The following is a 25,507-nucleotide window of genomic DNA, read 5'->3' on the forward strand; positions in this document are numbered from 1 at the left end:
TTTTGCCTGGGGGTTAGAAATAGCTCTCCGGCACGATTTGTGCTCACGATTTGTGAGCTGCGGTCTCAAACAGCCTGGCATGTGTCTCGAGCTCCTGGCACCCAGTTTCGTTCGAGGTGCAGTAGAAGGAAGAGAACAATCGGTGATGTTTTGTGGAACCGGATCATTTAGGTCGGAAGTGTCACGGTTCTTTTAGCAGTGTTCACGATGTAGGGCTGTACATAAGTGCGCACACACACCTGTATACAAACCATTGCGATGACGTCTCTTACACAACTTAATCCGTTTCTTAAACCTACCCAAACAAAATTGCTTAGCGCATAACGTGATCAAGTCGTACATTTTTCAGAACTTTTTTCCATGAACATGCTGAAGGTCTATTTTTGTTTTACTCCCCCAGAGGAGACATTTTCCTAAAAATGTACTGTACATCCACAGAACAGCGGTACTGGTTTCTTTGATAATATACAGCCGTAGTTTTCCCAAAAGTGCGGCAAGCGGGAGCGTGAAATGGAAAGAAGGTGTGGAAAATTAAGATGTTGAAGAGAGCAGAGGGGAAAGGGAAAGACTGGCAAGGGTTTGCGACTGGATCATAGAGGAAGTCTTCTTGCATATTGGTCACAGGGCGACCGCTTGAGTTTAGAGCAGTTTAGCATGCAGTTGCCCTTCAGTCCGAGCCATTAGGTCGTTCACTGCTTTCCTTGTTTCCGTTGGGTCTCAGTATTGTATTGCATTTTTACTGTTAGAGCTCTGAAGCCATTACAGTTTCATTCCATTAGTTAATTTTATAAGACTTTTACTGCTAATTACACAAATGATAATTATGCAGAAAGGAGAGAAATGCATATGCAAATCCATCCATCACGCTGGGCCATATGGTCACTCCGTGATGCTTTGCCCACCCTGCGGTGAGAGCAGAGTGTCCTGACAGGTGACTAGCAAGGTCCAAGCTGTAAGTCTGTCCTCGATTCTAACTGTAGGTAAATCAAGCACAACTTTTCACTCACATGACAACATGAATGAATTAATTTTTTAAAAATGGCAAGATACATATGTACTGTATAAATACATTTTACAGATATCTTGCATCATTTAAAACATTTTGCTTCAACTATGCATTACATTGAAGGGGTACCTCTTATTTTCTCATATAAATATATTCACACACACACACACACACACACACACACACGCACACACATTTTCAGAACCGCTTGTCCCATATGGGGTCGCGGGGAACCGGAGCCTGACCCGGCAACACAGGGCACAAGGCTGGAGGGGGAGGGGACACACCCAGGACGGGACGCCAGTCCGTCACAAGACACCCCAAGCGGGGCTCGAACCCCAGACCCACCGGAGAGCAGGACCCGGTCCAACCCACTGCATTGCTGCGACCCCCTATAAATATATTCTTAGTTTCATTTTTAAGCATCCGTTTTGTTTCTATATATTTTGGAGCAATGAAGGGAGAGAAAACGCAAGCTTACCGAAAGATGTTATAGTTTTCAAGATGGACGTGGCTGACATCAAGAAATCCTACCAATGGCAGGAAGAGGCCGGCCTGAAGGACAGCACAGAGGCTCTGATCACAGCAGCACAAGCTCTAAGCGCCCGATCCATAGAAGCCGGGCTCTACCATAGCAGATAGGACCCAAGGTGCAGGGTGTGCAAAGAGGCCCCTGAGACAGTCCAGCACATAGTAGCAGGGTGTAAGATGCAAGCTGGGACAGCGCACAGAGAGGCATAACCAAGTGGTTGGGATAGTGTACAGGAACATCTGTGCAGAATACGGACTGGAAGTCCACAAGTCCAAATGGGAGACGCCACCAAAGATGGATGAAAACAGCAGAGCTAAGGTGCCGTAGGACTTCAAGTTCCAGACCGACAAGCAGTTGCTGGCCAATCAAGCAGACATAGTGGTGGTCAACAAGGAGGAGATGAGGGCAATTGTGATAGATGTAGCAACCCCAAGTAATGGCAATATCAGAAAGAAGGAACATGAGAAAACTGAGAAGTACCAGGGGCTGAAGGAGGAATTGGAATGGATGTGGAAGGTGGCATCCAGAGTGGCCCCAGTGGTAACGGCAGCACTCGGGGGCTGTGACCCCCAAACTGGGAGAGGGGCTCCAGCAGATTCCGGGAACAACTTCTGAAGTCTCTGTCCAGACGAGTGCAGTCCTAGGAACAGAACCCTCAAAACTGCAAGGCCTCTGGTAGAGGACCCGAGCTTCCTACTCGAACGATAAACCTCGGTGCAGCAAGTGGTAGGGAACAAACCAGGTTTGCTTGAGACTTTCATGTCTGCAGCTATGTCTCCTTCTCTTAATGTAATGCATAAATTGTATTTTTGCTGAGATGCATGTCGCTTTGGACAAAAGCGTCTTCTAAATGAATAAATGTAAAGACACACCACCCCATGTGGGGGGTGAGCGGGACTTTTTTTGGTATATAATATACAGTACTGTATATTTTGCCTGCTTTAAAATTAAAGTTTTCTTTCTGAATTTCAACATACTGTAATGTGTGCAGTGTTAAGTATAAAAACCAGGATATGACACACCATTAAACAGTTGCCTGGACTGTACTATATGTTTACATAACGAAACACAGAGATGCCACAAAATATTGAGATTATTGAGAATATTGAGCACGTATCGTTACTTACGTAAACACTGAAAAGTTGTCAAATTAGCTACACAACAGGAGAAAAGCAAGAATTTACTGCAAGTTCTTTCAGCAAAAAATAGTATATAGCTGAAAGATAATTTTAATTTTTGGCAGTGTTAAACCATCATGTCTGTCAGTGGTCTATATAATCTGCTCAGTGTCCAGAGTTTTGTCACCAGGCACTTGCACTAAACTTATTTCACATATGGTATCAAGTTTTTGAAAAAGTCAATAATTAATGGATTAAAAATTAATTAAATACTAACTTATTTACCTTTCAGAATTTTGTGTATCACTCCCAAATATTGATCACCCAAGTTCTTTAAGTTTACCATCTGAGGATCATCTTACCTGGACAGCAAGTCTCCCTCCTTTATAAAAAAGTATGATGCTTACCAGGGTTGTCAGCTGGAGAACAGCTCCACTTCCACTCTGGTAACTTGTACTGTGGTATGAAAGGACATCTCTCCAAGTGTACACTGTTTAGTGTGGCTGGGACCTGCTCTGCTGCTGAGCTGAACTGCATGTGGCTCTCAGATTCCATGCCTGTAAAATTGTAATGCTTCACTTCACTGCCATCTCTTGTGGCTAGAAATATGAATGAGAAGTAAAACGGCAGCATAAAGACACTTATTCCTGGCATTAATGCGAAATAAAAAAGAAATACTGTTTGAAAGGTAAAACAGGAATGCACTCCGCAAATGCCGTTAAAAATAATGACAGGACACACAGGGTGCAGCTTTGAAAACTTTAAATAAAGGAAAAAATTCACAAAAACAAAAAAAAATAAGAATTTCACATACTACAGTATGAATTGGTACAGTGTAACACTGTAATTACAATATATATAGTATATATAGCTTTTATACGGCATATCTTTACACCTTCGTAATTCTTTGTAATTTCTTCTTACGTTAATGTCAGGTTTTGAAAATAGAGCTCAAGACGCACAAAATCTCTCATATTAGTTTCTCTCAGGTTTGATCAAGAACGAATTATGGAAATGTTACGCTTTCGGGGTTAGGAACATCCTCTTCGCTTTTATTCACTTGTGAATCAAGGCTGTCTATGTTACAAAATATACAAAGAATACTGCCGACAGCACATCTAGTGAAACAAACGTTTGTGTAGGTCTGCAGCTGCAGCGACAGATCGGTTTGCATAAAATCGTGGAGACGAGTGAGGGCCCTTTACCAGGCTGAGGACAGTTAAACTTCACCCACATACCAGTATCTGTCTAGGGAAGTTGGCTCTTGCTACAGCCGTCCAGTGGACTTGATTTCTTTACAAAATAGCATATCAGAGACTCAGCAACGAGAATATAGAGGGAGGCCGACAAAGTTACTGGGATCACTCTTTTAAGACATAACTTTTGTCCTGTACACTTAGAGAATCCTGGGTACATAGCGTGCCCGAATCTGGGGGACCAGGAATTTAGACATACTGCGATTACACATCAAATGCCGAAAATGTAAGGATTCCTTCCTTACCATAAAGGGCATATCCCAGTTTTGGTGACACAAATGTAGTATTTACCACACCGACGAAGTCAGTGGACTTGTCCTCAACTGAATGAACAATCAGAGGGTTTAGTGCCATGTTCTTAGCAGAGATTTAACACCTTTAACACAGTAAAAAATCCTGTAAGGACCCCAGTACCAAAAGTGAAAATCCAGGAGTCTGACTGACATAATTCCAAACAATTTTCAGTGTTCCCCGTCCACTTGTGTAAGGTCAAGCTTTCTTTAAACTCACAGCAAGTCTCAAGAACATGCGCTTAATTACGTTCATAAAGAGTTATTGTAAAAATGCAGCCAGCCATTCATCCATATTCAAGTCAAGGATTTAATACATACAGTTTAACAATTAAATTATTTCAGTTAAGAAGTAGTTTCAGAACATTTCAAAATGTTTAACAAATTCCCTCTGCTCACTTTTATTTTGATGATCTGTGGAACTTTATGTTGCGAGGCACCTCCATACTTAGATGACATCAGCGCTGCATGACCGTATTAAACCTGAGGTACAAGTTGGAAAGCATCTTCTGAAGTCAGTCCTCAGTAAAGCTTAAGTAAGACTTGGACTCTCGGCTAGCGTTAGACAGCCCTACTCATTCGTACCCAGACAGTGCTTCCCTCAGAAACTTGCAAAGCTCCTTGATAAATCTTGGTATAATTCAAAAGAAAATCTTCCGGAATCAGAAGAATAATCATTGAAAACATAGGCACAAATTGTGAAGATCTGAACAAAACCAAGACTCCAGTTGACTATGCGCTTCCCAGACAAAAAAAACTTGTCCTTTGTTGAGGGGGGAGATTTCCCAAAGTTTCCAACCAATTTAAATCGCACATCATAGACATATTTATGATTTGGGTAGAAGGTCATTTGTTAAGTACTCTGCATACAAGTATAATGTGTGGTAATTCCCTTCTCTCCGAAATAAAACCTCTACACTACACTGCTACCTGAATCAAGTTTAAAGATGTTCTTTAACCTACTGTACATAGGCAGCTTTGTTGAAAAGTTTGGGAAGGTTTGTCGAAACCTTGGACTAAGGGTAGGGTTTCAGCATTTCAGAGTGTGTCACTGATTTGTTACCCTGAAGTAAAAGTGCACTATGCTTGACAATGCTAGCCCTTCATTGGTTGCTGGGAAGCAGCTTGGAAAATGGAGTGATCTTGTTTACAATGGCCAAAAAATAAAAACTCCAGTGTTCTTTATCTATTGGTTTCTATAAGCAAGACACAAAAGAAGGTCAACAACATAATCACATCAGTGTTTGACAGGCCTCCAAGACTAGAGCAGCAAGGCAGCAATTTCAAAACCCCATTCTTACTTCTGTGAACCAGGGCAGGGAGATCACCAAGCCAAGAAGGCCTTACATCTGTCCAAGTTGTTCTTGTCCACATTTGGGAAAGGACCTTTCTATTTCAGTTTAATGAGCACAACTTCGTGGAAGGTTTTCCTGAAAGGAAGCTCAAGAACCCTTCCAGTTTGGTTTACAGCATTGCTTCCAGTTACCTGGTGAGCCTTCTCATTCTGCACAATGTACGTGGGTGTGGGATTTCAGCCTTCATTTCAAGTGGAGTATCAAGTTTTTCCAGGGTATCTTTCAGCTGAGTAGAGCCCCCCCCCAAAAAACCAGCAACCTGACTTAATTCCCCAAACACTACTTGTCATTCAGAGCTAAACGTGGCAAGAACCAGAGTACATTCGGCCAAGGAAATGTAAAAGTTCAAAGATCAAACAGCCTGCCACACTTTTGGTCTCTTTCCGTGTGCAAACAACTCGCTTGGAAAGCTCACAATCATCTCACCACAGGAACAACTGATAGATACTGCCCACCTAGACTATGGACCGGACATCTGATTTGCGGCTTCCATCGTTTTCTTCGGTGCCTTGCACCTTGAGCACAACTGCTTATTAACTTCTTAGAGTCTGATAACAGAAAGAACTCATTCGTTCATAAATCACTGCCATGTCAAATGAGGGGGGTAACAGAGCCCAATGTGCTTCTCTTATAGAAGCACAATAATGTGCTTTGCTTAGAGTTCCCAATGAACCATATAGTTCAGTTGTATATTACTGCACAGTCAAACCCCTCCAACATTCCACTGTCTACTTTACCTTTATCCAAAATATGTTTCGGGCCCAAAAATCAGATGTCCCCTTCTCTCTCGTTCTCTCTCTCTCTCTCCCTCTCTCTCAAACTTAGTGGGTTTTCTTTTGAATCTGTCATGCAACAAGTTATGACACACAATAATATACAAGGCTGTAGGGCACAGAGAGCTGGCTACTCCAAGTAGATGTCTTCTGTAGGACATGTGTACTCCACGTACTCCTTGTAGAACTGCTGGAAGGCCCTCCTGCTCAAGGCAGAGAAAAAGAAGAGTTACTCTCAAAAATCGATGCTGCCAGTCTCCAGCTTTGTAACGAGACAGTCTACACCCGAGTGGCAAAAGAACAGCTAGGCTAATGTGTTGTGGGTATGGAATTGCTTTCTAACTGAAGAAGGAAAATCCAAGTGCGGAAAGGGAATTTACTATTAAAAAAGGTACATAGAGAACTGATATACAGATTACATTCTCTTATGTTAACACATAAAACTGCTCCTCTAAAATAGACACATATATAAAGGGTAGAAGTGGGTGCATTATGCTGTGTATTTGGACACGGGTTCAAATCCATCTCTGTCTGTGTGGAGTTTGCATACTCTTCCTGTGTTTGCCCAAGTTTCATCCAGGCGTTCTGGTTTCCTCCCAGCGACTAATGATTTATTTCAGGTAAATTTGTGACTTCGCATTTCCCTTCCCCATGATGGGTTTGGCCGGTGCTCGCTGTGTGGTGGGTGTGGGGTTCGAGCCCCGCTTGGGGCGCCCTGTGACGGACTGGCATCCGGTCCTAGGTGTGTCCCCTCCTCATTCAGCCTTGCGCCCTGTGTTGCCAGGTAAGGCTCCGGCTCACCGCGACCCCACTCGGGACAAGCGGTTGTTGACAATGACACGACATATTTTCCTTAGCGTGTATGACTGGACGACTGAGTTTGTCATGTGGTTGCCCTGCAGTATACCTCGCCCAATGCTCAGTGTTTTCAGAATAGCTTCGGACCCCTAAAATCCTGCTTAGGACAAGAATGTAAATATTATGTAAGGGGGTACAAATGAGAGGGGGGTATACAACTCACCCTACAGACTCTGCCAAGGCCTTGGTGGAGTCTTCAGACACAAAGACATGACAGGCAAACCTCTGATCCACTGGGTGCTTTGTGATGAACCCAAAATACCTGAAAGAAACAGAGTTTGCCTTCTTCGGTTTGGAAGCACAACAGCAATTACAGACATTCCTCAGCATCTGACGAAGGAAACCTCTCTACTGTGGGGAATCTCATGGCACCACACTTGTTGATCACATATAAAAGTATGTCAAAGGAAGCTGAAGCTATCACTGGAAAGCATGTGTTTCCAAGATGGAACAGCAAAATCTCCGAACGGACTCACTTGTTATTCTTCGGATGATATCCACAGAAGGATATGTTCTTAAGCTGGAAAAAGTGACTGCATTTAGTTCCCTGTGGAAACACAGAAGAATCATGAATGCATGTGTAAGTCATAATGCAGTGCCACGTGCGAGGTGTTTGTGGCGCTCCAGGCCAGAACAAATCAGTGTCATGTCATCAGGGTTGTGATTTCTTTTGCAAAGATGAAAAACAAATTACAGTCTTCCAGCCAAGCTGTTAGGACCTGTCAGATGACTACCTGTGTATACCTGTACTTACCAATACCTGAGTATATCTCCACTCACGAAAATCTGTGCATCCGTCTACTCGACTACTACCTCTACGCAAGTTTCCGCCCTTGATTCTGATGTCTGCTGACACCGAACTACATTAATCGACTATTTCTTCTTTGAGATAAAATAGCTGTTCTTCTGTCTGCACACCAGTAGATTACAGACATTTTAAAACTTCCTCCGCTTTTTCATTTGTATTTTCTTGCACCTCCTCAGATTCTGCCGGAAACAGTCGATAGAACCAGCCCGGTCAACAGACCGATGGTGGTACAAGTAGGAAATCTGAGATACGCTGCAGACTGCAGCTGATATAACCGTCCAGACTTTCGGGGAAATACTGCAGTGCTACTTAACCATTACACAACCCGTGTCTGACAGCGCTCACCCCTGCTGGAGGGAAGGGGCTCTGCCAACTTACTGATACGTACTTTACATAATGCAATTTCCTTTTCTGCCGCCGTTACAATGCTTTCCTTTCAAGTACTCGGAAAATGACCCCTAATTTTCGATGTTGAAAAGGAGCACCACCTGTCGCGTTGGCACTAAAGACACGTGTATAATGTCCTTTACCTGATTATATAGACCTCTTGTACTCGAGCCCGCCCTGTAACTGTGTGCCTCCAGATGCTCGGAAAACAAACCGATTACCTGTGGCCAGAGGCCTCGCTGTCCTCACATGAGAGGATGAGATGTCCCGGACAAACTAACCACTAAATGGCCATTATGCAACAACAATGACATCATGTGCTTCAGTAGCATACACTAACCACAAGGAGGCAGTATGTCCCCTTCTTCCACACACTGATCTTCATGTAATATGCTGCACTTAGGAGAACCGATTGTCAAGTCTCCATTCTATTTATTGTATTATGCTGTGAAGTTTCAAATGATCGTTTATGCATTTTTCATTCATAAAGACTAAGCCCGCGAGATGAAATGACTGTATACTGCACTTCTAGATGCTACACGCTTTAAATGCAAGTGCTGATCAGGTCAGAGAGAGCAAGAGAGGATTACTTACTCTATCAAGAGCACTGTAGTCATCTTGCACCACTATTTTTACCCCTTTCAGGTTGATCTCCAGTATGCAGGTGGAGGGTGGGTTGAACTGCACGGTCATTCTTCTATTGGTGGCAATCTGTGAAAACATAAAAAGTAAGCTTCACAACTAAAATAAGACGGTGGCCTGCTGGCACAGTGGCTAGGAATGAAGCCTTAGAGCAGCGGCACTGTATGTTCAGACATTTGAATCCGGCTCAGTCTGTGTGGAGTTTGCATGTTCTTCCTGTCTTTGCTCCGGTTCCCTCCATGTGCCCTGGTTTCTTCTCACTGTCCAAAAACAGCGGTTTCAGAGCTGGGATGGTGACTCTAAATTGCCTGCAGTGTGTGAATGTGTGGCTGCCCTGTGATGGACTGATATCCTGTACCGGGGTACTCTTCCTGATACCCTAACCGTACAGGATGGGTTCCCGACGTCCACAACCCATCGTACCTTCTGCATCGCAGCACAGAGGACATCGTTCCCTTTGTGGTATGGCACTTGAACGGAGCCTAGGAATTTTACTCTGTATTTGTCCACCCAGTCACTGCTTCTTTCTGCTATGGAAAAAAGTTGAAATACATACTTTTATTGCTGACAAAAAAAAAGCATTCCAGTTGTTTTTTAAATGCAAAAATAGCATGCTTTAAAAAACTCAAACCAATTAATATTAAAAAAGGCTTTGAGTTGTTAGCAAGTGGAACCATGGCCTGGGACTGGCTTAGAATGATGGTAAGATTCAAAATACATATTTAGTGTCAACTCCAAGGTAATAAAACCCAGTCTCCTCCAAAGGAGGGATGAGCAAGGACAATGCAAGAGGCAGCTGATCTCAAGCATGAAGGAGCAAGAGTGCAATTTGCAACATGACTTTTTTTTAGTATTGACCCCTGCGCTTCTTTTATAATCTTACGTTAGTTGGATTCTTTCTTCTTAGTTTATCCCTGCACTTAAAATGGTTTGCTGTTTTTGTCCCCAAAATGAGAACCAGAAGAATGAAGAACCAAAACAGTGATTAAGTTCTGAAATCATGTACAAATTCCAGGACACAAAATTTCTGTTAGCAAAGATGGCCAGCCAACCTCTTAGGTTCTCAGGCTCCTTGGCGACCTCAATGGCGTAGTAGGCAGGGAAGATGCCACGGGAACCAGTACGCATATTGTAGCCCTCATACCAGTAGTCCTCAGCCTGTACTTCTACCAGCAGTGGATCATCCACTTCCAGCTCTAGCTCATCTCCATGGCGTGGGATAAACCTGAGGGCCAGGAGGACAGGGAAATAAGGGGAGGTTAGAGCCTTCAAAAACACGTGTACAGTCATATAGGTGTAGTCATGTACATTTAGTTGACGCTTTTCTCCAAAGCGACTTACAATGTTAAGATACCTACAATTATTTACTCATTTATCCAGCTGGGTAATGTTACTGGAACAATTGTTTTTTTTAGGGTAAGTACGTTGCTCAAGGGTACTACAGCAAGAGGTGGGGATTGAATCTGCAACCTTTGGGTGCAAAGGCAACAGCTCTAACCACTACGCTACCGGCTATCTCCATACACACCCATCCAACAGGGCAGATGGGAGCATTGCTCAGATTCCTGTCCTGACTGACAACATCCAGGCTGCTCTGATAGAGCAAAGTAGGATTTCAGACTCGAACCATTTTGCAGGACCCGACAGAAAACCGGAGACAGGGAACACAATGTATTCAACTACAGGGTCTTTCTGGAGCTTCTGTAGAGAACTGCTACGGCTTAATCGAAACTGCGGCACTACTGCGGGAAGATGACCACGGCTCGAGTAATTCAAAGCCGGTCTCCACTGTAACATTTACATTTATGCAGTTTCAGTCACACTAAATTCCTGCCTGATCTCTATTTCAAATTTATTCAAATAAACATGAGATGACATTCTGCCTCTTAACTATATAACTCTTTCTAGCCAGAGGCAGAGAGAAACAGGTTGTTATTGTTTCTCAGCTCTACATAGGGGCTCCCCCCCCCAACAGAGCTGTGAAGACCTTCTAAAGACATTAACAGATTAAGATCTTAGAGGAACTCCCGGCACTAATCCGTTTTTGCAGTGTGCAGTGGGATGTGGAGTGTACGTATCGGTCATATCACAGCAAGAAGCTCATTCTCAAGTGTTACCGTGTACTCGGCAGAACAAGGCACGAGAGTTGTAAAGTCGTTGTAAAGTAAACGGGCTGTGGCCTTAGTAAATTCACAATGTGCGTAATTATGAAATATGGCAAGCAAGCAACATCAAGCCAGATTACCTACGTGAGATATCTTTACAGAGGCATCTATGAATAGCTTCTGTTACCAAAGCATTTGTACGGTCTGTTGTCTCATCTTAGACCTGTACACAAAGCAAAAAAAGTTTATTCTTCTCAGCAGTGGGTTTCATGATTAACCTGAAGAGCCGTGAAATTTAACAGTAACTCGACGTCTTGCAACTGAGCCTCAGTCTCTGCTGCCATCAGAAATACAATTTAAGAGGCTGAGCTGAAAGCACATGAGAAAGAGGTACGCGTCTTTAGTCCGGAAACTCTCTTAGATGGGATCCTATTCTGGTTGAGGATATAGCTTCATCTGTGTCACTCCTTTTATGATGATTACTTATTTCATTCCTTTTTTGCTGATGTAATGCACACATTGCACTTTCTGTGACATGTAGGTCATTTTGGAGAAGCGCATCTGCCAAATGAATATATGTAAACGATGAAGTTGCAGCAGTACGTCAAGCGGTGCAGTGGGTACCACTGCAACCTCACAGTGCTTGGACTATTAGGCAAAGAGTTGAATCTAGCTCAGGCTGTGTGGAGTTTGCAGGCTCTCTCTTGTGTCTGTCTGGGTTTCCTCTGGGTGCTCCTGTTTCCTCTCACAGTCCAAAGACATAAAGTTCATGTGAATCCATGACACTAAATCAACTGTAGTGTTGGAACGGGTGAGTGTGCGTACGGCTACCCTGCAATGGACCGGTATCCCGTCCAGGACGTACCACCCTAGTCTTGTGCCCAGTGATTCTGGGATAGGCTCTGGACCAATGCGACCCAGACCAGGAGAAGTGGTCGGCAAAAGTGAGCAAATCAGTGAATGAGTATACCGGTATGTTGTAGAGCATGCAGCACACCGATCAAGAAGTAGTGTGATCCTGCAGAGCTCTGCCACCAGCCTGATGTTCTCCACATCCCACTGCTTTTGTCTGTGGAGTGAGGGAGATGGCAACAAGGGACATGTTTGGGGGACTTACCTGAACACTGCCCTGTGACTCTGGTCCCGCTCCTCTCCATTGATAACACATGAGAAGAGGCCAAAGGACTCTGCACCTGGGTGGGAGGAAGAGAGACTATGTGTACAGCTTCACACAGAGGATGCCACCATTTTTTAACCAGAAGGAAAACCACACTGAAGAAGTTTTTCATACAGCAGATAGCATAGTGATTAGAGCCAACATTTTGGATTCGAGGAACCTTTAGGTTTCAGTTGCACTTCCTGCTGTAGTGTCCTTGAGCAAAGTGCTTACCCTGAATTGGACCCAGTAAAAAGGGCAAATCAAAGTGCTCTGGAGAAAAATCACCTGCTAAATAAACAAATATACTGCTTCACTGTTTTGTTAATATGCTATTGTTGTTGGCGGCGTTGAGTCGAACCTGAACCATAGCGACCACCTGTGCGGTTTTCATTGCAAAGGAAAAACAGAAGGGGATTGCCAGCGTTGCCTTCCGTACGTTGGGACAAAACGTGGAACCGCCACACACCCCAAGCAGGGCTCAAACCCCATACCCGGCAAACTGCGAGGTAGCGCTCAAATCTGCCGCGTCACCAAATCCCCCTTCTTTCTTAATATACTACAGAAAAAAAATCCTACATAGCAGACTTGTAATTTCCTTCTGTATGATTTAAAAGCTAGACGTGTTAATAGTATTACCTAATAGAACTTTCGAAGACTGACAAAAACTGAACATTTATTCGTACAACTTCCCCCCTTACCACACACATGCAAATAGGCTTAGGCCAGTGATGTGGTGCTGGCAGAGCGCTGTGTTGGGGGTGGGAGGTTGCCACAGTGACTCCGGCTCAAAGTCAGATTTCCAAACAACTCGGTATTGTAGTGCAGAATCCCTCCCAACCTCAGCAAAAACAAGGCAAACTCCACTAGGTGCACAAGGTCAGCCAGTTATCACAAGGAACCCAACTCTTCCTGCCTTCAGTTTTCCACATCTCATACAGGGCAGGAGGTAACACACTAATTATCCCCCTCCCCCCACACCGTCACCGCATGCGATTGTTTACACCAATGGCCTCGTCGGCACTTGATCACATGCCCCCTCCCAAAAGCAATCTCAACCTACCTACAACTATTAGCCATTAATAAAGCCGGGTAATTCTCTTAGAGCAATCAAAGGTAAGTACCTTAGTGTAGAGGTAGGGGAGATTCAAGCCAGAACCTTTGGATCCAAATGCAGCAGCTCTAACCCCTATGCTGTCGGCTGCCCTGTACCTATTCACACAGTTACCAAACGCTCCTCACACAATATCGGTAACAGTTCACATGACTGGGAGTTTTGCACAACCGCGTCGTGTGGGACATTGATTCCAACGTTTCGCTTCTCCTGTTGGAAGCATCGTCAGGGAGCCGCGACACACCTTGTAAAGGTTAGATGTGGAATGGAGTGTTTGACGAGGGTTATCTATGGGCGGGAACGGAGTCGGAGGTCGTAGCGGGTGGTCCCGATAGGTGGTGCCCCCCGCTGTGTTTTCCGCTTGCGCCGTTACTTTCATATTAGAGGTCGGCTCGCTGAAGTGAGTTTTAATGAGAGGCGGTCGGGTTGTTGCGGAACTGGCGCGGAGACTCGAGATGAGAGGTGTCCAGGTTCTAGATAAATTGAAGCCCTCCTCCCGATTGAAATTGTCGGGGTGCTTCTCTTTTTCGATCGCCTCTCTTACTATGCGGCTCCTGTATCCGGGGACAGGTGCGAGAACTGCGGTCTCCTAAAGCGAATCTCGTCACTGGTCTGCAGTGACAACATCGACTCAGCAGTGACTGAACACTCGCTGCAGAGCGGTCACATTGTACTATACGCAACACCGCTGAAAATATTTTGCTCCAAAGGCTTGAAAGTTTATGTGCAAACTGGTAGCGGTGCAAAACACTAGTGTGTCATCCATCCCATTCACTTGTAGAACCCCGGGGCAGAAAGAGGAGAGGACTGTGAGGCAGCAACACAAATCTCTCTCTCACACACACACACACACACACACACACACACACACACACACACACCAGTATCACCAGCTCTGACAGTGCACACTTGTGGTCACTGATCGCCTGATGCCCACAGCTGTGAAATCCCCTTAAACACCACTAGAGACACATACGAACCATGACCATGAAAACACCTTTAGCAATACAAAATTCTTATATTTTTATAAAAATCAAAAAATATTTCACTAGAGGCTGCAATGTATGCACTTACACAACATCTGTCCTCCTACACCCAACCTCTACGACACAGACAAAGAGGCATTTAAACACTGAACTTTTTCAATACTGCACGGACAGAAAGGTTTGTGAGCAGAAGTCACTTTATGATGCCTTTGGAATTTTTACTAGTGTGCCTACAATCAATATTTACTACCCAAAATGGATTTATATGATTGGAATAGCAATGAGCAGGATGTATGTGAAAAGTTGCATAGCAGCTTTGAGTCCTAATTCCAAGACAGCCCTCTATGAGACAGCTCAAACTATAAATTAAACACAGAAATACATACTTATTTTAAAAAAAAAAAAAAACACACTTTACATTTACAACTGTTCTAAAGCTGAGCTCCTCCTATGAACCAGTATGAAATGAATTAGTGGTTATTTGTGAAACATTTATTAAGCCCCCTGTTTCTCGGGGCCCTGGTTTTGGTTCTTGTGAGTGCATTTCTTTTGTCTTTAAAAAGCATCAGTTTCGGAGGGAAAGCTCTAAATTACTTTAAATAGAGGTATGAAGAAGTTGGATGAAACCTGCATGCCAACATGCCAGGACCGAAGCACTCAGTCCTCACATAAACGTTCAAGTTACGAGTTTTGAAATATATGAGGATTTTTCTGCCTTTTTTTTCTTTTTTTAAATTTTAGTTGTGTTTTATTCATTTTGAGAAACCTGATTGTCATGGAGGGAACCTTACCTGTATTTCTGGATCCATTCATTAGCTGCCAGTAAAATGTGCCAAAAACTAGTTGGACTTCAGGACCAGATGAATTCATCTCTCTTATACAGTTTATAGTATTTGTCTTGTGCTTGTGAGTGTTATCAAATGCAAGATGACAAACATGTTTATGGTCAATCGCTGTTAAAGAGGAATTGGTAATAGCAAAGTTAATAAAATGTTCAAATTAAAGTCTTGGAGTGTATTTTTTTTTATTATATCTAACTATATCGGAGACTTCTAGAGAACCTGCAAAGCAAATAAACTGAGGTACATCTCTCTTATTGCACCTTCACTGATTGTATAGATAATAAAGCAAACCAAAGGTGATCAGATGTTGACAAATGTTACTTATGCAATACAGGGACTGGAGTAATCCTAAGGTTGGTGGAGCAGGCATCAAAAAAGGAGAGGAAGGAAGTGGAGTGTACTGACTGCAATACAGTGGCATGCGGATGGGTTGGTTTGCACAGTGTTACATCACAGTGATACGGCAGGGTTCAGGGCAGAAGGAGCAGCATCTGATTCTGAAGAAGGTATGCACAGCAATGGAAAAAACATAGTTGGCTAGGATCATAGTGATGCAGCAGGATGTGTGGACTAGGTGGGGAGAAAAAAACGCTAGAATGTGAAGCCTTGTGGGCAGAGCTCTATGATGTGCTATCTAGTCCATCCAACCTGTTCAGCTAGGAAAGTTAACTCTCCATATGCCCATTATGTCCAAACAGAGGGACACTGGAACACATCTTCCACAGATTTTGCTATACAAGGACCAGTATTGCTGGCACCAAAACCAGGTGCTCGTAGCTGTGGCAGAATATCAGTGTGGGGACAGGATAGACCATGACCAGCTGGCCGCCAAGACACCAGTTCAGGGTTCCTGGTGACAGCACGAGACTGGCGGTTGACAGTTGACTTGGGAAGACAACTTAGGTTTCCTGCCACCATCAGAGACACACCCCTGAGGCCAGACATTGTGCTGGTGTCTGAAACTGCTAAGCATGTCATCACGTTCAAGCTTATTGTTTCTTGGGAAGAATAAATGTCAGAGGCTAATGAAAGAAAGGTAGCAAGGTATGAGGAACGAGTGGAACCTGGTTGAACAGTGTCACTTAGCTGGAAGGCAAGACGTGTGCCAATCTAAGTAGGGTTTGCATGAAAGTCACGGTATAGGACTTACAACGTGTTATTTCATATTGTAAGTTAGCAAAATAATAAAATAACAGCCCTGCAAAGGACTTTGGTTCCATCGACTGTGTTGCCTGGTTCACTCCATATATTTCCAGAATAGACTGTGCAGTGGATGAGTGGGTGGTGAAAATGGAGTAAATAAGTCTTACAGAAAATTTAAATTCATGATAACTTTATCTGAGTTTTTTTTTGCAGGGCCTAGGTCAAAGAATGTCTGCATTAAGCATTTCTAAATGAATCGACTTACAGACAGACTTCCAAACTCAGTCTTGATCATAAGTTGAGGACTTAGGATACTAAGGACTCAGCACCAAGAGAAGAAAAATACCCTAGATGACAAAGGCTGGGGAAAACCAGCCCCTCACCACTGAGGACAGCCCCCTAGATAAGTCCTCCACCTTAGCATGAAGTTTTCATAGTGAAAAAAATTTTCCTTTTTGTTGACTTGAGGAAATAGTGTCAGTGACAGTGTAATGCAATGGGGACTTCTCAATACGATGATAGAGGACGTTCAAAATGCCCAGGACCTCCACCATATTGTCCGCAGCCTGAGCCCACGAGTCATGCAGCGTAGGCACCTGGTGATTTCTGGCGATGCAAATTAGCCTCAGCTGTTTTAAAAATCCTGCATGTCTGAGCTTACTGATGTACTTTGTGCTGCTCAGAGACCCTCTCCTAAATCCTGTAATTTATGAGAAAATCCTTCTGATTGTGGGAACTTTACTATTACATAACATGTTCTCCGTCAAAAGCAGTTTTCACCACGTGAGTAGCTCCAGCTTAAAACTACAAACTACTAGGAAACCCACTGTGTAGTTTTGGCATAATACATACCACTGAAAATGAATACACACACACACATTTTCTGAACCGCTTGTCCCAAAATTAATATAGATAATAATAAATTGCCAGATTCATTTAACCTCTGGTTTTACAGTATATTCATTCAATAATGCAAATGCCATATTTAAACGAAAGCCACTAAACACATTTCAGTAGGCGCCTCCCATCTCCTACTTGCTTGCTACTGAAAGATTTTTTTTGGACTTACCGACCTGTACCCGAGTTACCAACTGCGTTTCACTTACTGGAAGAGCGCGATCGGCCGTTCATGAAGACATTGAGGAATTTGCGAGAGAAGGGTAAGTCGGCCTCGGGGGTGGAGTCCTCCGACAGGCAGGCAGCATCCCGCCTCAGGCTGTTCTCTTCCTCCTCTTCCTCATACTCCTCCCCGACAGCTGACTCATAGGGCGATGAGACGCAGTTGTCGTAGACGGTGGCCGAGTCGCTGTCATCGCTATAGCCTTGATAGCACTGGCGCAAGCTGACCAACTCCAGCTGCGCGTGCTCGTCCACCACCAGGGTGTACTTCACCGAGTCATAGGAAAGGCCGCTGGCCTCCGAGCTGATGGAAGTCCGTGGCACTGCATCTGCCCCCTGCTCTTGGAGAGTCCCCATCTGTCCCTTAATAGCCACTGCCGCCCCTCTTTCAGCAGCCCCCTGCAAGGAAAGGTCCCGGGAGGTGGTGGCAGTGGAGGAGGAGGAGGCAGGCTGGTACACCTCATCCTCCTCGCTGATGGAAGGGTTTGTCCGATCGGGGAGGGGCTGGTAGGGTGGGGGCCCTTCGGCGTCTGAGCTGATTGACATGCGGTTGTTCTCGCTCGGCTGCGACGCGAAGGCCCTTTCCTGCTCGATGGGGTCCGAGTTCTTCTGCACCGGGGTCAGGTATATCTCCTCAGTGGGCTCCAGGCGCACGTCCGTGTGGTAGCGGATCCGTTCGCGGTGGCCCTCCCCCACCGCCCCACCCTTGCCCCCCTGCGTGGGCGGCTGGGGGGGGGGCCTGTCCGGTAGCTTGGAGTGTGCGCCCCCGCCGCTCTGGCTGGAGGTCCTAGGACAGAGGGCGTCTGTGGAGGTGCCTTTGTCTTTGGTCTGGGCGCTGCTGCCGTGTTGTACTTTGTCCTCGTCGCTCAGGCAAATGTGGTCATGAGGAGGAGTCAACTCACCTGTCTCGCACACACAGACAGAAAGGACTTTGAATAAAAATCTTCTTTACATATAATACATTTGCATTATACGTAGCACTGGAAACCGCGATAAATCAATCATAAACACAGGGTAGCACACTGGTAATCACTGTTACATGCACACGTTAAGCACCTCGATCGACTGTGGCATTCACTAGCTAAACTCTAAGCGAAAGAACGATTTTGAAAAAGTACAGTGTCAGAAAACAAATTCAAAGACAGAATGCCTTGTAATTTTTTTTTTTTTTTTTTCATTTCTAACAAAAATTAACATAAAAACAGTTTCTTCATTCTTTCATGTATGTTCCTACATTGACTTTGATTTACGGTATGAAAAGCATTAGGGAATCATGAGCCACAATTTCAGTAGGACACAGCAAGTTGTGACGATTGTGCTGTTTTTGAAAGCACATTACGTAAAATTAATAACGCTCCACCGTTCTAAATAATGTATACTATGCTTTTCAGTTAGTTTCCTGTCCTTGAAATGGAATGCGGAAAAATCATTATTCGTCTTTAGTAGCTAAAGTTAAAGACAACAGCCGCCCACTATATCTTCATATGTGGTAAACATAAATCACACACTGTAAGATGCATGAGTGTTGAGTCCCCTAGCATACTCACTTTCTCTTTTCGCATCAGAAAATTTTCGAAATCACAAAATACTAAATGCAAAGTCAACACCTGCTCACTGTGAGCCCAAAAATGACCGCCCATGTGATCAGAGAGTAACTACTGACACCAGCAATTTCTCTTCCGAAGCCCCGACAAAGCGGTGGTTGGCTCCCCTTGGCAACTTCACTGGGGGGGTGGGGGGTGGTGGCTGGGAACGGCCATTGTTCCAGGCACTGGTGGGTGCGCTGGTGAGCAATCGTTGAGGGAATGCTAATGCGTCCCACTCTATGGGCATCGGTGTGGGAAGCCGGACGGCCGTTTCCATTCCACTCCATCCAAAGCTAAAGCATACAGGGGCACACAGGACCCCCACGCCGCACCCACCTGTCTTAAGAGGAGAGGAGGAACGTGACACCTTCTCTTGCCAGCTGTACTTCTTCCCGAACGAGTTGTTGTTCAGCGTATCCTGGGAGCGAAAGTGAGAGGGGGAGACAGTGAATACACAGACAAGGGGGCTTTGATTCTGCTGAATGACGGGACCTTTTGTCTACCACAGCTCATGCATGCGTTTAAAGGGGAAAGCTTTCAAAGGGGGGGCTTTTTTTTCCCAGCCAAACTTTCTGCATCCTGGAAGGACAAACATTTATTTATTTAGTAGACACTTTTCTCCAAGCGACTTCCAATGAACTCTATGTAGTATTATCGGTCCACACACCTTATTCACTATGTTGACTTACACTGCTAGATACACTACTTACACTGGGTCACTCATCCATGCATCAGTGGAACACACTCTCTCTCTGTCACTCACAAACATGCATATGCATACACACACACACACACACACACACACATACACACATATATATACACATGGCCCTGCGACCAGTCACAGAGGGTGAATTGTTTTAAAAGTTGGGGTTCTTCTACGTTAACTCCATTCTCATTCTCCATAACCTTCTCCCTCTCATCCCAAGTTTACTCCCCACAGCTCCAGTCTCAGGTAGTACTACTTGTAAAGTTTGAATAAAACACTAAAGTACTATTTATTTATTCATACTTAGGGGGAAAAAAAAAAAAAAAAAGGTAGACATTTTGACTTGAGAAATTTTAAACTAATTTTTGAAAGTGTTGTTGAAAAGTGGTATTGTCTTTTTCAGGATGACTACTGTAGTTTAATACAAAAAAAAAGAAAACTTTCTTCCAACTAGGAAATTTTAATGTATTGTAACTGTCTCTACATGGCAAACTGTTTTATTCTACCGCAGCTTTTATTTTAGTTGGAGTGATTTTCTTTACCCTGAATTCAGCAGATGTTTAAGACTCTGCCAAATAATGGCGTGGTTCAGAAAACCAAGAAACAGTGAAACACAAGATGACTGGGAAAAGCTGTCATCATCTTCTATACCAATATCTGAATCTGCGTTGAGTCCTGAATTTGACAACAACCACACTATATCACTCACCTGCCGAACACATCATGAGCCACCTCTCCTGCTCAGCCCTCTGGATATCTCAGGGACCATTACACCCCAAAAATTCAATATGGTTACTCAGTATAAGAACCATTCTTGTACAGGCTGGCAGCTGCATATGGATAGCAGGGGTGTTTTCCTCATGGCCAGATTTTAGCCCCATTCCACATTAATCGCTGACTCACTTCTGTGATGCAGCAAGCGGGTGACGTCTGTTGCCACGGTAACGTTGCCGGTAATACTGTGGGCGAGAGGATGGTAGGCAGAGAGAGGCGAGGATCTGATGGAGGGCAGCAATAAAATGCTTTTTGGAAATGTGTACATTTGTATGAGTCACAGGCTGGCATGACTACCTTTCTTTACCACAAATCCACAGAGTTTGGCCCAAGAAACGGGCACTTACCGCGCAAGTCTAGCCTTACCTGGGAGACAAGGACTCCTCCAAATGCAACTTGAGATGCTTTTTTAATATTTCTCAGTTCTTTCATGACTCATTACACAAAGTATTTTTTTTTTAAACTTTGTATTAAGTAATAGCATAAAAAGGAATAATAGCAAACAGGCTACCAGAGAAAAGCAGAATGGTGGCCATCTTGAGTAACACTGAAAGCCATTAATAGCAGATTAACAAATCTTGTGCACATGTTTTACACCAAGAATGTTTCTACATAGGTTCAAAGGGAGGTTTAGAGAAGTTTAATATTCCAGATTAAAACAAAACCTTTTAATCTGGAATATTACTTAATACAGAACATTCTAGATAATATGAGGCTTTAACTCTGGGACTGTTCCAACCCCACCTGGAAAAAGTGGTTAATGACAGTAAGTCAGTGATGAGGCCTGAACTCTTGGGGGCTCATACACAATTTCAGACTTTGACACTATATGCCACCGCACCAGTCTCAGGAAATGAAGGATGAGAGAAAAGAAAGAACCGTGTCAGAAAGGCAGTCCAGCCTGTGAAATTTCCAAAACACCGAGGGACGGAGACATGCTAATGCCAGGACCCCTCATTACTTTCTTGATCATCACCTGGAGAACACTTGAAACAAAGCTTGTCCACATATTTACATTATAATAATTCAATATAATAACTGATTGAGGATATAAATGGCTGTAGACAGCTTCAGAGATATCACCAGTGAATTTCGTATCAATTATATAGGCAGTTACTTGCGTAAAATTTGCCAGCAAAAACAGGCATCGTTGACAAAGTTATTGCGTATAGACAATCGCATGTATGCGTCTATAGCTATCGGTTGTGAAATGCGCTTTTGTTTATTCTTAGCTGCAAGTCACTTTGGAAAAAATGCCTGCTGTATGAATAAAAGTAAACGTGAATGTAAATAAACCTTGGAACTCATTATTGTTAATGACTCACCTCCCCTACAATTTGTACATTTTATATATATTTTTACATTTATCTACAGTGACATTTCACTATTTGTGCAGTCGGCACATTTCGACATTTTTAATCTACATTAAACTGTATTTTCGGTAAACACATTTACGTGAAGTACCCGATCGCTACATGGTTTACAGGACCACTTCTGTTCAAAGCAGAAGTCACATCAATGTACTCTGAAGCTCCTAAAGCTGCAGATTATATTAAGTTAATCATGTTCAATACTGCTGAAACCCATACTAGGCTGCACAGATGTAAACTGCTCAAAAAAGACACTTTCAAAACTCTTAATACAAAAATGTATTACCTAGTAACTAAGCACCTATGAACATGTCGCCTAAACCAATTCGTAAAGAAATGCAGTTTTTTCTTTATATTGCAAATGCTCAAATTACACACTACATATTCATATGATACGTAGCTACCGAGTAATACACTTTGTTAATTTCTTTTTGAATCACCTTGTATTTCAGGAATAGCACATAAAACAATTGTTTTAAGTAATGTGGAAATCTAACAAGAACGTTAAAAGTTCGATGGAAGATTTCGAAAATTCACATTTTGGTTTTGGTTCGTAAACCACTGTTATACCTTGATTTTTTTATTTAGGTTGAGGGTGCCGAGTGTGTCCTTTCTGTAATACAAGGAAAATCCCATTTTAACTTATTGTGCTGGAAGTCTCAGAAATTATATCAATTTTCTCTGGGTGGGAGTGCTGGAGAACACAAAGTTTTAGTTGAAAGGAAAGCACAGGAACGCCACAGTCGTTATAAATAATGGTACCTAAAGTTGAGTAAGGGAAAATAATTCCAAAAAATAAAAGATATTCAGGTATCTATATTTGGAAATAGCAAAAAAGAAAACCAGGTCTTAGTAATAAAAAACAAAATCAATATGAAGTGCTCTTGGCCAATGTATTCTCTTAACTGAGCTGATTTTCAATAATCAGTGACACGTAATCTGACTTCTATGGAACATGGTTATTGAAAATTATATCACAACATGATGTGATAAAACTCACCACAATCATGATTAATTCATTCATCTAAATGATTATTATAATGTCTTGTTGCTTAGCCAATTTTACCATTATAAACCACTGGGTATTTAACAGCAGCAAATGACTTGCTGAAGTGCATGAACAGCAGGAGCCTTCCTGGGAAAAAAACCTTAAGGTATCATGTCTCTGCCCTTATTAAACATCACCTGCAGCCACTAAAAAAAAGAAAAAAAAAAACACAGTACAACCACACATCACCCCCAGCTGTTTACAGGAAGTTTACTGTGCAACTGTTGCCCAAACAATAGGTCACACTGTCAGTGCTCCAAGAGCATTGCTTCAGATCTTGCACATGTCATGTTGTAACCTACTTAGGAACAAGAATTAAGTCCTATTCATAAGAGCAGAAAATGCACAGAGCAGCCATGCCAGCAGAAGTCTCCCCCCCCCCCCCCCCCCACAGTGCTTAAGAAAAGCCAAACTGAGAAATCCTTTTAAAGATTCCTTTTCTCCTCCTTGACAGTTCTGCCTTCGACTCTTACAGCTGCTCACATCAAAGCCAAAGCAGATCGGCTCCTTATCAAAGCTGGAATAAACAACCATCCTTGGAGGCCAAAAATAGCTTCTCTCATCTTCAGATGGCCACCTTGCAGGAGACGAGAAGGGAGGTGTTGGGTGTTGGATTGCTACTAGGAAGGCTACTCCTCCTCTGCACCGCCTCCGCCGTCTCCCATGTACCTGGCCAAAGGCCTGACCAGCACCTCTGACCCAGAATTTCTAAGTATCCCATCGCGGCCGTGGCGAATCTCACGCCACCGACAACGTGTGGCTGAATTCATTCCCCGGTCAATCAGGAAGCTCATTGAGACTCGTGTTCAAGTGATGCCATTGTGAGGCAGGAGAGATCCCGGGGTGGCAGCAAACACTTGGCACACACAAACACACGATGACACATAGAGGGGCCCAACCCAACCCTTCGGTGTGTAGAACACATAATAATGAGCTCTTTATGTAAAGGGAAAGACAGACACTCAGCCGCTCGCACACACACACACACACACGCAAAAATGTCATAGAACATGAGCTCGTTTACTTATGACAAGCCATCGGAGGGATGCCAGACAAAGCTCAGGGTACCAAAATGATGAGCCACCTGACATACTTATAATCTACCCCTAGGCTTTAATACAGTCCTGGAAAGCGAGGCGGCACGAGAACGGTGAAGACCGTGTTACAGTACCTGTGTCCGAGGCACCTGAGGGAAGAGGTTAAGCGTGGTGGGTCTCTTGGGGCGGTAGGTATCCATGGTGACAGGAGCACTTTCCTGGGCTGGGGGCTCTGTGGAGGGCAGTGCAGCTTCCTCGTCCTGAATCTCACCCACAGCATCGATCAAGTCTAAGTGAAGCATCTCCGCCTGCAGCTTGCTGGCTGCGCTCCGGTCCACCTTCCCTGCGCCGCTATTGGACTCGCGCGTCACATGGCCCTGGGAAGATTGGGCAGCAACATTTCTGTCAACGGGGAGCTGGCTGCAGCAACATGGGGTGGGGTTGGGGGTTGGGGGTTGGGGGTGGGGCACGCTAGCCAATTATAGCTCGGCTTGACATCAGCGCATAACCCTCTCAGCGCCACTGCGGTACGATACAGAACGTGGCCATGTTTAACGGCAAAGAACAAGGAATTATTGTTCGTTCGCTGCCCCCTCCTGACATCTTCTTCCAAACATACGGCCGTTGCGTTTCAACACGAGAAACGTGCTTTCGGAGCTGCGTTTCATGCCTTTTACTTCGAGGAAACGATTAAGGTTGCGAGGGGCACTCCTTCAGCCTGAGGTGGGAGTGAGTCATTGTTTAGCTCCACGAGAGATCCTTTTTCTCGCTACCGACTCGGGCCGGAAAACACGGCCATTTCTTGATGCGTGAATTGAAACGGTACTAGTGACAACCGAGGCGTGATATGGGGGGTCACGAGCCTGGATAAGAATCCGAACTCGGAAACATGACCTAATTTGTGCATCAATTAAAACGCAGTTTAAAAAAAATAAAAAATCTCTTGGACAAGAATGGCTTGTCTTCACGTGCAGTCACATCGCCATAAAAAAATAGTGACAAACTAAATCAATCAATATTTAAATATGTTGTGATATTCAAAAAAATATTAAAATAACATTGGCAGCAGCAGCAATAATAGCAATAATAATAATATGACCGGACAGCTGGTAGCATAGTGGTTAAAGTTTCTGCATTTGGAGCCAAAGGTCGCAGGTTCGATCCCCACCTCCGGCTATAGTACCCTTTAGCAATATACTTACCTTAAATTGCTCCAGTAAAATTACCCAGCTGTATAAATGGGTAAATAATTGTAACCTTAACACTGTAAGTCACTTTGGAGAAAAGCATCACCTAAAAGAATAACTGTAATAATAATTTTGAGAAACAATTGGGAGATCAGTAGAGAAACCCTCCATAGTCTGTGTCCGTGCAGGTATGATTCCCTCTAACACTTAATACCTTTTCAGTCCAGGTCTGTAATCATCCCTGAAACACCCATGGCTTGTCAATTAACCTGGACTTTTCAGTCCTTTGCTTTTAAAATTGGAACG

The 25,507-nt window shown here is 43.8% G+C and overlaps 1 protein-coding gene across 3 annotated transcripts in view; it reads right to left on the minus strand.

The window, feature by feature from the left end:
- Positions 1-3,541: 3,541 nt before the first annotated feature.
- mapk8ip1a (mitogen-activated protein kinase 8 interacting protein 1a) overlaps positions 3,542-25,507 on the minus strand; it is a 49,655-nt gene continuing 27,689 nt past the window's right edge. For 2 of the 3 annotated variants that reach the window (XM_029256510.1, XM_029256512.1), the window contains exons 3-12: positions 24,149-24,391; positions 19,413-19,494; positions 17,478-18,392; positions 12,248-12,323; positions 10,078-10,250; positions 9,449-9,555; positions 8,978-9,094; positions 7,665-7,735; positions 7,352-7,450; positions 3,542-6,533 (exon numbers count right to left, since the gene is read on the minus strand). In XM_029256510.1, coding sequence (XP_029112343.1) covers positions 6,461-6,533; positions 7,352-7,450; positions 7,665-7,735; positions 8,978-9,094; positions 9,449-9,555; positions 10,078-10,250; positions 12,248-12,323; positions 17,478-18,392; positions 19,413-19,494; positions 24,149-24,391 — 1,956 coding nt within the window. In that variant the 3' untranslated portion in view covers positions 3,542-6,460. The remainder of the gene's footprint in view (positions 6,534-7,351; positions 7,451-7,664; positions 7,736-8,977; positions 9,095-9,448; positions 9,556-10,077; positions 10,251-12,247; positions 12,324-17,477; positions 18,393-19,412; positions 19,495-24,148; positions 24,392-25,507) is intronic. The other variant, XM_029256511.1, reaches the window with a different exon arrangement.

The sequence above is a fragment of the Scleropages formosus genome, chromosome 11, assembly GCF_900964775.1.
Source record: "Scleropages formosus chromosome 11, fSclFor1.1, whole genome shotgun sequence".
Classification (NCBI taxonomy): Eukaryota; Metazoa; Chordata; class Actinopteri; order Osteoglossiformes; family Osteoglossidae; genus Scleropages; species Scleropages formosus.